The following is a 13,603-nucleotide window of genomic DNA, read 5'->3' as shown; positions in this document are numbered from 1 at the left end:
GTTGTTGTAAACTGTTTTGATTATAGTAAGTGGATCATTAGATTCCCGTGGTTTTTTTATCTCTTCACATTGAAGATGTTTTTCCACGTAAAAATTTTCTTGTGTTTCTTTGTGAATTGGATGTTATTTTCTTGTGTTTTCACTAGTTGATTGGTAAACAATGGCAGAGCCACGAGGGCCTCCATCGGGGCAAAAATCCTGGGTCCGCCACTGTATCTCGTGTACTTCAAGTCATTATGGTCACAGTGGAGCTTAGCAACTATTTGTAAATTTTTCAGCTATATGTTGTCTAATACTCAAATCTGTATTCAGTACTCTGTGATATCCAACGTAATGCTGCGAAGTACTGCACTAGTCTATGTAACATTGTATCTATTGTCAGTTGCGAATGTTCGTATTAATATCTTAAAATTATGGCATTTTTTCAATGATGTTTTTGGGCCCTGTATCAGTATATAAACAGTCTTTATTCCTCTTATTTTATAAGAAGCTCAAACGTATCCCATGTTTCTCCCCTAAGATAACTGATTTAATAGGTTCTGAATTATTATTTTTTTCTAACACTGATGATGGATGGTGATAGGGTAAAATAATGAAATAGCAGAAAATGCGAGCAATCAAAAAGTGTTGGATAATAAACCAGTTTAAACAAATATTGTCCTTAACATTGTATTATTGGGAAGTAAGTTAATCGTTTTTAATTAACAGAAAGATGATGGATACAGGGGATTGTATTTGTATCCATTGTGGAATGGGCCAATCATCAATCTGTCTTTATACCATTTACATTTAGGCAGACAGGACCAGGACCACTCACTGCCATAGCCATAGATGACATCAATAGAAAGCAAAAGAGATAAGCTGTGAAACGTGGCTGAGTTCACTTTCATTGATAAAGGGAGATGGGATAAGTTCGTTCATTCTTCAATAGTTCTATATTGAAAATCTTTATCTCTTCGGTCTGAACACAACATTCAACTTTTAAAGAGATACTCAAATGAAACTAAAAATAGGTGCAAATAAAGACCCAATATTGGTGCGAAATACAACTAATTATAACTTCAGTTTGGTGCTTAAAGTGTAACTAGTATAAAAAGATATGCCTTTTAATAAAAAAAAATTAAGGCCAAATAAACCTACCTGCAACATCAAAATCACCATTTACACTTACACCTAACATATTACATAGTAATCAGAATTATTACTGACAATTGGGAATTGAGAAAATAAATAATAATAATACTCTTCTAATTAGCAAGAACCTCCCAAATCAACTCAGGGTCGTATGATGGCAATCTTGCCAGCGAGCAGCCTTCAAATCCTGATTCCTCAGCGAACATGGTGGGATATTCTGTGGAAACTGATGGCTGAGAATTTTCACTCTTCCAAAACCCATCTTCAGAAACAGTTGGTGAAACCAATTCACCATCCCAATTGATCAAAGGCGACATAGTTGAAGAAGATGAACATGAATCAACTACTTTCTCTACTTTCTCATTCTCAGTGGCTCCGCTTTTAGCCTCAACGTTGCAACCGCTTTTCTTCGTATTCTTTTTAGCTCTCTCCTTTTTCACCCTTTGACAGATTGCTTGAATCTTGGCGTCAACTGAGCTCTTTAAGGCATTAAATCTCGTACAATCTACAAATCCTAACTTGCTTGGATCTTTCATGTTTGGAAAATTCAACCTTGCGTATTCTCCTCTAAGTTTATAAGCCGCACGATCATAGGCATAAGCGGCTGCTTCAGCTGTTTCATAAGTGCCTAGCCACACTCTCATTCTGTTTTGAGGAAGTCTAATTTCAGCTACCCATTTGCCCCAATGTCTCTGCCTCACTCCTCTGTATAGCTTCTTCTTTGTCGGAGCTATGTAAGTAGTGCTGACAGAGTATGCAAAGTTCTGAAGTGGCTGGTTGTTGAGCGAATTAAACGTGAGCGGGTTGGTTTTCGTTCTGTTTTCTTCAGAGAATTTCTGGAGAATATCTCTCTGGCGAAGGTAAACCGAAGAGCCTAATGGCTCAGGGACAGGGCCGGTGATGGTGGGTGTTGGTGGACAGTGAGAGAAAATTGAGTCGATCGTGTTGGTCCCTCCAGTTAATATCAGTTGAGAGAGCGAAGACCGGATATCAGCACCTTCACTGAATGAAAAAGACGGACTATTTTCTCGAATTCCTTCCATTTCTTTCTTCTTTTTGGTGAAGTATTCAATGAAAACAGAGGAAACAGAAAGAGGGTTTAAGAGTAAGAAAATAATATAAAAAAAAGGAAAACAGGGCACTAAAAAATCTCCCTTTTCCTTGCGAAAAGAAATCAAAAATTGTGAAAAACTAGCAAGAAAAGACCTCAAAATGAAAATATTAGAAATGGGTTAGACTATAATCTGAGCAGATATGGCTCAAACTTGAAGAACTCTTGGGTAAAGAAACACGAGACTTAGAAATTGAGAAGAAGATACAATAAGAAAAGTAGAATGGAAGAATCAGAAATGTTACAAGATTTTGGGAGCAGAGAGGAAGATTTAGATTTTTTTTCTTTCAAACAAGGAGGTTCAAGTTACTAGGTTGAGTCCTGAGTTGCCATATTTATAGCTGCAGAGTTAAGCCCTTTCTCATGCCCCTGTGTTCACAACTTTACATTCCAAGATAATTCGACTTTCATCTAAATTACTGGAAGCCCATCTCTGCATAAAGACTATACTGCCCTTCTCAACATCTCTCATTCTTTATAGTGGCACCCAGTCTTGAAGAGGGCGTTCTTGTAATTTCCCAGTAATATTGATGTCTGACCGTGAATCTAGTTAAGGGCACCCTTTTAATATTTGACTGAAAAAATAAAAATACCCTTAAAATATTTCTTAATTAGTTTATTATAAATTAAAATTTAATTAATCTAAAATCTTTATTTAATTATTTATTAATCTAAATATGAAGATATATATTTTTTTATTTATTTATTTAATTAAGAATATTGATTTTTTATGTTAATTAGTAAAAATAAAAAACATTATAAATAATAGTGATGTGATATTGATTATATTATAAATAAATATTAAGATTATTTAACTTTAAATAATTTTATAATATTACTCCTAATTTTTAGATGGAGTTAATTATTTTTTATTATTTGAATTTTAAAATTTTACTTTTTAACTAATTAAAAAATAATAAAAAATTTATAAAATAAAATATTTGAGGTCATTTTTGTCTTTTTAACAAAATATTATAAGAAAATAAAATAAAATCTAACAAAGGTGAAAAAGTTTCAAGTGGGAAAATGTCGGTCTCCCAACAGAAAATAAAGTTTGACTTCGTGCACATATAGTCCCCACTGACGTAAATACTAATGCTAAAAAGCTACTTTTTCGATTAATTGCTTCCACGCAGCTTTTCTGTTTCTACATATTGTGGAATCGTAAATCCTCCGCCACGCGTCTTTTAGCAAGACTCTCTCTCTCTGCCTTTTTGTTTCGTGTCCAGGGCCAGGCAGTCCAGCACCTTCTCATCAATGCAGCTTTTGATATAAGCTGAAACTGCATAAAAAAAGCTCAAGCCCATATCAGCTCATCGGCTAATCTTTAATTACCTGCCCCTCCTTTCATTCAATTCATTCCAGAACGACAAATTCTAATTGGGTTGCTGTCTTGATAATTAACTTTTTTCATAAAAACAGAGATCGTACATATTTTGGGTCATCAATCCACAACTTTAAACGTAAAAAAAAAAAAATGGGGTTTACATCAGTCCATGAAACTAATTAATTAGATTGAGTACAAAGTAACTCCAAATTTAGCACAGTAGATTGATTAAGATTTAAGAAAGCTCGTCTGTCTTTAAAGAACTACTCATGAATGTCAAAGAGTCTATACAAAACTTTACTATGACCTATGTTTACACTATTTTCCATCACTGTTTTAATTTCAATCAATCTCAAATCTCATTCTGTGCAGGTTTGAATCATATCAATCCGCCCATACTGTCGCACAGTTCTGTGCTAACAACCCTTCTGATTTACCACCGATCTTCACATGTTACAGCTAAACAAAAGCCAAAAGAAGGAAATCAATTTGATTTGGAGACAAGAAAAGGATAGCACATGTTCTGTATCTGAGCCAAGGATATAAAGTCGAGGAAAAAAGGGAGCCAAGTCATTAAGAAAACCAAACAAGAGCATCTCTGAGTCATATCAACAATCAACCACTTGTTTTGAATGAGGTTGGACCTTTTCCTTCTTCAAAAGTTTCAGATCAGAGACAAACAAAGCTATCAAAATCAAAATGGGACCATTTCTGAGTAAAGGTGCATTAAAGACATAAAGGTATCGTTTGAAAAGGTGATATATATATATATATGTATACAAAGGGTTTTGTGAAAGACAAAGCTCGTGAAAGCCACCAATCGAATCTTGAATGCCCAGAAATCTTTCTGCATGGGCATGTGAACATACCTAACTATCGCCTTATAAGTCAATCCACAATAGTACTCCCTCAGTCCTCATGTATATCCATCTTCTTCTTCGTCTTCTTCCTTATATCCTTTTGTCTTTTTTTCCAACTTTTCCCCTCAATCAACGTGACCCAATACCATATTTATACAAAATTTTGCTTTTGCATTTATCAGATCAAACAAAACATGCCATGTTACCAACATGTTTCCTTCAAAACTCAATCATCCTAGTGGTTATATAGCTATACAAGGTATACATTTTGCATTAAAATATTAAAAAACTCTCTATTAATATTAAAAACCCCATGTAAAATATAAAAAATAACTATCCCACAAGGGCCCATCACTGCCGCTCCCCAAATAAATCATGAAAATGGTATTACCTTATACTCAACTAGAAATCGAAGTGGGATTGTAGGTTAAAGCTATGCACAACCCTAGGGGTGAGCGGTTCCGGGTACCCTGCACTTTTCTGGGGAACCGGAACCGGAAACCACAGTACAGGTTCCCAAAAAAAGGAACCGGAACCGGAACCGCACAGTACAGGTTCTTCAATTCAAGGAACCGGAACCTAAATGCAGGTTCGGTTCCTTTCCAGGGTACCTGTAAAAAATCAATTACCCCCCTATTAGTTTAAAAAATAACAAAAACACCTTATAAGTTTACAAATACAACCCTAACAAATTTGTTATTCATTATTGTGTCCAATGTAACTCATAACCTGCAATCTCTAAGCAATGCTTGAATTCAACCAATCATCACAATTCACATAAAATTCGTCAATCAAAACCAAAACACAAACAATTATTCATCACAATCACATAAAATAACTTCACCAAAATCATTAAAAAAACAACAATTCTTAATACTAATTACTAACATTGCCATTTGCCAGGGGTCTATTGATAAGTTAATAAATTATTAATGTTTATAAATTTATTAATTTAATGTTATAATTGGTTAATTGAGTATTTATAATATACCAATTAATTTAGTAAATTTAATATTGAAACAAAAGGTATAATTAATAAGTGATCATACTACAATGTAAATTGTAATGTTATAATTAATTAAGTGATCATACTACAATGTAAATTGTAATGTTATAATTAATAAGTAATATATTATTTAATTATAATGTAATATTATAATTAATTAAATTGTTAATCATTTAATTAAGTATTATAATATTGTTTATAATAGAATGTTATAATTAATTAAATAATCATACCATAATATAAATTATATATAATGTTATAATAATAAAATTATAATATTCGATTAAATATTGTGCAAATTAGTAAATTACTATGTTTATAATATAATGTCATAATCAATTAAGTAATCATTAATTATGTAATGTTATATTAATTATTGATCATAATTAATAGTATAATGTAATGTTATAATGAATTAAGTAATCATACTACAAATCTATATTTAATATTATAATTAATTAAATTTCAAATCATTTAATTAATATACTAATGTTTATATGGAATGTATAATTGATTAAGTAATCATATACAAATATATAAAGTAATGTTATAATTAATTAAATTTTTAATCGTTTAATTAAGTAAGTTGTATAGTAAATTACTATGTTTAAATATAATGTTATAAATTCATAACTAAATTAAGTAATGTAATAGTATAGTAAATTACTAATGTTTAATATAATGTTATAATTCATAACTAATTAAGTAATTATGTAATCATTTAACTATATAATGCTATATTAAGTAAGTGATTATATATAATGCAATATAATAATATTATAATTTAATTGAGTAATTATTTAACTATAATGTAATGCTTAATTAATGTTTATAAGGTAATGTTATAATTAATTAAATTTCTTATCATTTAATTAAGTATTGTGCTAATGTTTATGTAGTAAATGTAATTACTAATATTTAAAATATAATATCATAACTCATAATCAATAAGTAATTATTAATTATGTAATTGTATATTAATTATATGATCATACTATAATAGTATAATGTATGTTATAATGAATTAAGTAATCATACTACAAATCTATAATTTAATATTATAATTAATTAAATTTCAAATCATTTAATTAATATACTAATGTTTATAATGGAATGTTATAATTGATTAAGTAATCATATTACAAATATAAAAGTAATGTATAATTAATTAAATTTTTAATCGTTTAATTAAGTAATGTAATAGTATAGTAAATTACTAATGTTTATAATGTAATGTTAAAATTCATAACTAATTAAATAATTATGTAATCATTTAACTATATAATGCTATAATTAGTAAGTGATTATAATATAATGTAATATAATAATATTATAATTTAATTGAGTAATTATTAACTATAATGTAATGCTTAATTAATGTTTATAAGGTATGTTATAATTAATTAAATTTCTATCATTTAATTAAGTATTGTGCTAATGTTTATGTAGTAAATTAGTAATTACTAATGTTTAAAATATAATATCATAACTCATAATCAATTAAGAAATTATTTAATTATGTAATGTATATTAATTATATGATCATACTATAAATAGTATAATGTAATGTTATAATGAATTAAGTACATACTACAAATCTATAATTTAATATTATAATTAATTAAATTTCAAATCATTTAATTAATATACTAAGTTTATAATGGAATGTTATAATTGATTAAGTAATCATATTACAAATATATAAAGTAATGTTATAATAATTAAATTTTTAATCGTTTAATTAAGTAATGTAATAGTATAGTAAATTACTAATGTTTATAATGTAATGTTATAAATTCAAACTAATTAAGTAATTGTAATCATTTAACTAAAATGCTATAATTAAGTAAGTAATCATATATAATGTAATATTAATATTATAATTTAATTGAGTAATTATTTAACTATAATGTAATGCTTAATTAATGTTTATAATGAAATGTTTATAAGATAATGTTATAATTAATTAAATTTCTATCATTCAATTAAGTATTGTACTAGATTTATATAGTAAAATAGTAATTATTAATGTTTAAAATATAATATCATAACTCATAATCAATTAAGTAATTATTTAATTATGTACGTTATATTAATTATGATCATACTATAATAGTATAATGTAATGTATAATGAATTAAATAATCATACTATAAATCTATAATTAATATTATAATTAATTAAATTTCAAATCATTTGATTAATATACTTGTTTATAATAGAATGTTATATTGATTAAATAATATATTAAAATATATAAGGTAAGTTATAATTAATTAATTTTTAATCGTTTAATTAAGTAATGTAATAATATAGTAAATTAGTAAATTACTAATGTTTATAATGTAAGTTATAAATTCATAACTAATTATAATTATGTAATCATTTAACTATGTAATGCTATAATTAAGGAAGTGATCATAAATATAATGTAATATAATAATATTATAATTAATTGAGTAATTATTTAACTATAATGTAATGTTTAATTAATGTTATAATGAAATGTTATAAGGTAATGTTATAATTAATTAAATTTCTTATCATTTAATTAGTATTGTGCTAAGTTTATGTAGCAAATAGTAATTACTAATGTTTAAAACATAAATCATAACTCATAATCAATTAAGTAATTATTTAATTATGTAATGTTATAATTAATTTATATCATACTATAATGTAATGTTATAGTGAAATAACTATTAAATAATCATACTATAAATTTTAATGTAATATTTAATTAATTAAGTTTTAATCATTTAATTAAGTTTGCACTAATGTTTATAATAAAGTCAATTAATTAAGTAGTAATCAATTAATGTAATGCTATAATTAATTATACTATAAATCAATAAGTAATGTTATAAAATTATAATTAATTAGTAATCATTTACTATAATGTAATGTTATAATTGATTAAGTATGATATTTAACTAGTAATTAAATTTATTAATGTTTATCAATTATCATATATAATTAATTAATACTAATTTATTATAGATATACTTAGAACTGATAATTGAAGTAAATAACAATATATTATTACTCAATCAAATATACTATTTTATTCAAAAATAATTCTTTTAATAACATAAAAATGTAAAACACTTTTAATTGGATCATAATTCCAATTATTTACTTAATTGATCAAAACTTTAATATTAATGTATTATAAATATTAAAGCTTTTAATATGGTGTAATTTATATGTAATAAGTATAATTGTATTCGTATATTATTTAATTAGGTTATTCTAAAAATTTAACTTTTTCTATTTTAATTTTTATATGTAAAATAATAGAAACTCCCCCATTATTTACATTTCACAAATATTTCATATAGTCCTGGTTCCAAAATAGGTTCTAAACAGGTTCCCAAAAACAGGTTCAAATATAGGTTCCAAAAAGGTTCCAAATAGGTTCCAAAACAGGTTTCAAACAGGTTCCAAAACAGGTTCCAAACAGGGTACCCCCTACAGGTTCCAAACAGGGTACCCTTTTTACAGGTTCCGGTTCCGGTTCCTCCGGGGGTAAGAACCGGAACCGGAACCGCACAGTAGCGGTTCCAAAAAATTGGAACCGGAACCTACCCGCACAGTGCAGGTTCTGGGTAGGTTCCGGTTCCGGTTCTGGTTCTTACCCCCGGTTCCGGTTCTACCCGCTACCCGTGCTCACCCCTACACAACCCTTTGACTCGTGGTTCGCCTTTATCTATGGGCTACCATAAGGGGTGACAGTTTTCAATAAATGCTAGATCATTTTTTTTTTGCTTAAATATATCTCAAAAGTTAGCGAAATTAATATTATTGATAACCCTGTAAATTGCAATTTCTATTATTAATAAAATATTTTCTTTTGTTGCGGGGTTCTTAATTTTGCATGAAAACAGAAAATTTAGTGCTTAATATCATTGTTTTAAAACCCGGCCGAGCCCGGCCGGTTGAACAGGGACCCGGCAGGTTCAATCGGCCGGGTTTAACTTTTCTGATTCACCCCAAAACCCTAAGATTTGGGAGGATGATCGACGAACAATCAACAGCTGGAAGGTTAGGGCTTTTGAAGACTAAGTTCCAGTGAATGCAATGGTGGTGACGACGTTGATTTCCAATGAGTAAATTGACCGAAAATCAAACAAACCTGCCAGCGGCAACAATGGGATTTTTTTAGCGATTGGCGAGGCTAACGGGCGTGGGGTGAGGTGGGTTTTGGTTGGGAGGAACAGGGGAGTAATTCCTGGGTGATAGGGAGGTTTGTCGACGTTGACATGGATGAGATCTGGCCTGGAATACCCATGCTAGCGTCAGTGAGATCTAACCCAAATCGAACCTATTTCGACCAAATCTTGGGTAGATTTTAATGGAAATTGGCTCAGGGGATGATTGGAGTTGCATCTGAGGTGTCGCCGCTGCTGATCAATTTTCATTTGGGGTGTGTTTGATAAAGTTCAAACATGTAGGGACTTGTAGGTAATTTTTAGGGGTGTATTTGTTGAGTTTTAAAATTTTTTGTCACTTGGTTTGACCAAAACTGGTCAACCTGGGACCCAAAAACTTTGCCGGGTTTCACCCCGGGTTGGGTTTTAAAACATTGCTTAATATAGAGTAATGTAATTTAGTGGAGGCTGAGGGGTATTTTTTGGAATTAAATTTCTCAAAAGTGCTGTTTCGTCGGTATATGGACTTGGTCATATTGTCACGGGCTCACAGCCAAGCGACGTCGACTATCCGCAGTGGTCCTGTCTCCTGAGACCGACACGTTAACCCTTCATCGTTTCTTCACTCGTTGACACTTTCTACACGTGTCGCTATCTCATCGATTAACCCCTTGAAACAAATGAGAAATTTCAAGTTCTCGTGAACTCCTGTTTCCAGCAAAGGTTTTCTTAAGCACTGTTGTTTTAGAAGGTAAAAAACGACGTCATTCCCATTGACACTTTCTACACGTGTCGCTATCTCATCGATTAACTCCTTGAAACAAATGAGAAATTTCAAGTTCTCGTGAACTCTTCCATTTCCGGTAAAGGTTTTCTTAAGCACGTAACTTAGAAAACGACGTCGTTTTTTAAGGACACGCGTCACTTCAATGGTATTGTGATGTCACCATGACATCAATTTTCTAAAGACAGATAAGCGTTAAGCAACCAGGAAATTATAAGATAAAAGCTGAATCCTGAAACACAAACATTGAAGATTAGGGTTGAGAATTTGAAAGGGAGATTAGGAATATCCGAAAGGGTGAGTCATCGAAAAGTAGGTGAATAGGAAAATGATCCTTGCAGCTTTAACAGGTTATGGGTTTGATGTTACTACACAAACTGCAACTCCATACATGCATGATTGAGCTTCTTATCTTTGACAATCACCCAAATCAGAACCACGTGGTTGGTTCAAATTGTGACAAAAAGGGTTTGTCATGATTCAAGAGTATGGCGATGCAATGTTGTTGGTAACAGGGTTTTAATTGACGAGGTGATTAAGCCAATGAGATCTCACAGAAGAATCTCCGTAGCCCTCGAAAGAATTTTGATGTTGATTTTGCATATTAGATAAGCAAGTGGCATGGCATTCCAAATTAGTGTAAAGTTGAATGGTGACATCTGTGGAGATTGATATAAACCTAACATTCGAATAATTGCTTCCTATTGATAATTGATTTTGACACCAACTATTCGTACGTGTAAAATATTAAAATAACTTAGAAGTCACACGTGATATGAAGGGATTGAATCAAATAAAAGGTGAAGAGCAATATTTAAAATGGTTTGGATACTCGCAAATAATTCTTACGTCCACTGCTATTGCATTAATAAGAGAGAGTGATCAGGTCGCATTCAGCAAGCTGAGTTACAATTTAGAGAGAGAGAGAGCTATTTCAATGTAAAATTAGTTAATCCCCCTCAAAAGAGAGGGAAGTCCTCTATTTATAGTGAGAAAGTTCAAGATATTGATTATGAAAGCTGCAAGTGGGTAAGTGCCGTGCAAATCCTTTCTCTGCGTCCCATTGATCAACTGCCCAAGGGATTTCCTCGATTAAAGCAGGGCTTTGACACATGGGCGATCTTCAGCCGCTTGTTGGCCTGGCACTCACCTGCTGTACTGACATGAGCCATGCCACTTGCGCTAGGCACGACGTGGCCACACCTGGATAGCATAAAACCCTTTTGAACTCTGACCATCTTTTACTGACGAGGATCCACGTCAGCCCTACTTTTTCCGGCATAACACTTACAATCATGCATTAACTTCTTCATTCAAAACCCCTGTTCAAGGAAATGTATCTGTAAGCTTCTCTGTTTAAGCATATGTTTTGTTGGCAATAGTATGGGCTGAGACAAAAGATCATAATGGGATTTCATTTCATCTGAAGCTGTGCGATCGCTGCCTCTTTGACGGTTGGCTGGTCCCTGAATCGGTATCTGCCTGGTTTGAACCTGTTATGTAATTGATGAGACGTCTGTTGGCTTCAAATAATCGAATGGCATAACATGATATGTAGAAGAAAATTTTTCCATGTAAATCTTGTCTCCAAGCTTAAGCTACCTGGTTTTATGGTCCCCCCTTATCGAAATTTAAATGTCATTTTCTGCTTTATGGCTATGCATTTGGGCCTACCTTCATATTCATAAAATATTTGGTGTCTATAATTTCTCATCTCATTCATTATCTCATTAACAATGAGATGATTAAACATCATTTTTTATCCAATTTGACCTCAAACTAACGCTCCCATACTCCAAATATGATAAACCCATTTACCCAAATCAGACTAAAATTACACAGGTTGGGTCGGGTTTGCCAAAAATCGAACCAAAACGAACCGCGCACACCTTTTTTTTCCTTTTGTTAAACTGAGATATCTGAACTAACTTACGCGCACCTTAACTAATCCTCAAGAAAAATTATCTTCTAACAACCCACCGTCACAGCCTTTCAGATAAATGATGGATAAAAATACTACCTTTGCACCCACAGGGAATCCAACCTGGAACTATAGGTTGAAGTCATGTCCAGGCCCTTTGGTTTGCCCTTAACGCAAGACTACCCATAGGTGGGTACCGCATACATCTTTCAGCTTTGACTTAAGAGAAATTTGATCAAGACACAGTGTGGAAATATGAGGATTAGACACAGAGAAAAGTGGGTGTGACTTGTTTCACAAAAGAGTCGTTTGTGTAGGTGAATTATTTCAATGAGCTGTCATGGGCTGCTGAGAAAACTTGAAAATTCTTTGAACGGTTTGGATGGACATGGTCGGTTTGACAATTCTAATACTCAGGTCTTAGCCTATCTATCTATCACTAAGAATTCAAAGACTTTTTTGACACAAAATTATTAAGTTATGAAGCTCAATTATGAAATTCCGATATGCTTTGACTGTGAAATTATATGTTCTTAATTAAGCAAATAAATAGTTTACAATTGGCTGCTACTGTAGTGTCCATATTGAAAACTTGAAATTTGGGTAAGTTGACTTGAGCCAATGTGATCGACATGCATGCAGCACCGACGAACCAAGGTAGGTGATTTGTTGACCTCATTCATTTGAGAATGGTTCAATGTCTGGCTAATTTATTCAGATAAATTGAGTAAGTTGATTAAGTTTCAGTTCAGCACTGGCTGATATAAGTCATATCATATTTAAAGATTATATGGTTTTAGTCAAAATTTGGCTTACTAAGTTTTTGTTGCAATATTTCGCATCAATGAGAAGTACGTGAGTCTTCTGGAGAAGTTTGTTTAAAAAATCTGTGTGAGACCATGAAATATAATGTTGAACTCATGGATGATAATAATAATGCAAGTAAATCGATAAGAAAAATGGAGAAGATCAATAGCAATAAAGCAACAGAACAACACGATCATAATGAAAGGATATTCCACTGGCAACCAATAAAAGGATTCAAAGGTATATCTGAATGAGGAAGCATTGGTCACAATGAAATGAACCTGGGCTTAATCCATTGGACTGTGATTTGCAATGGAGTTAAGAGAAAGAAAAAAAAAAAAAAAAAGTAGTCATCGAAGACAAAAGCCATAAATTCAACAACGGAACGAGAGAGAGAAAATTTTTGGTTTTATTGGCTATAGAGATCTATCTTAACGATCATCTTTGAGTTTTATATTTCAGTTTTTACTTCTTCAACGATCTTTTTATAATTAATGGAGTG

The 13,603-nt window shown here is 31.0% G+C and overlaps 1 protein-coding gene across 1 annotated transcript; it reads right to left on the bottom strand.

Moving 5' to 3' along the window:
- Positions 1 to 1,053: 1,053 nt before the first annotated feature.
- On the bottom strand, positions 1,054 to 2,561 carry LOC116113814 (ethylene-responsive transcription factor ERF061). Its single transcript, XM_031399983.1, has one exon. The coding sequence runs from the start codon at positions 2,175 to 2,177 to the stop codon at positions 1,248 to 1,250; it is 930 nt and encodes a 309-aa protein (XP_031255843.1). The 5' UTR covers positions 2,178 to 2,561; the 3' UTR covers positions 1,054 to 1,247.
- Positions 2,562 to 13,603: the final 11,042 nt, after the last annotated feature.

Source organism: Pistacia vera, unplaced genomic scaffold (assembly GCF_008641045.1).
Source record: "Pistacia vera cultivar Batoury unplaced genomic scaffold, PisVer_v2 Contig691, whole genome shotgun sequence".
NCBI lineage: Eukaryota > Viridiplantae > Streptophyta > Magnoliopsida > Sapindales > Anacardiaceae > Pistacia > Pistacia vera.
The sequence above is the reverse complement of the archived record's forward strand: the minus strand, read 5'-3'. Positions and strand labels throughout refer to the sequence as shown.

Bases quoted from the DNA above. Each gene is read 5' to 3' on its own strand.
- LOC116113814 (XM_031399983.1), bottom strand. From the start codon at position 2,177: ATGGAAGGAATTCGAGAAAATAGTCCGTCTTTTTCATTCAGTGAAGGT.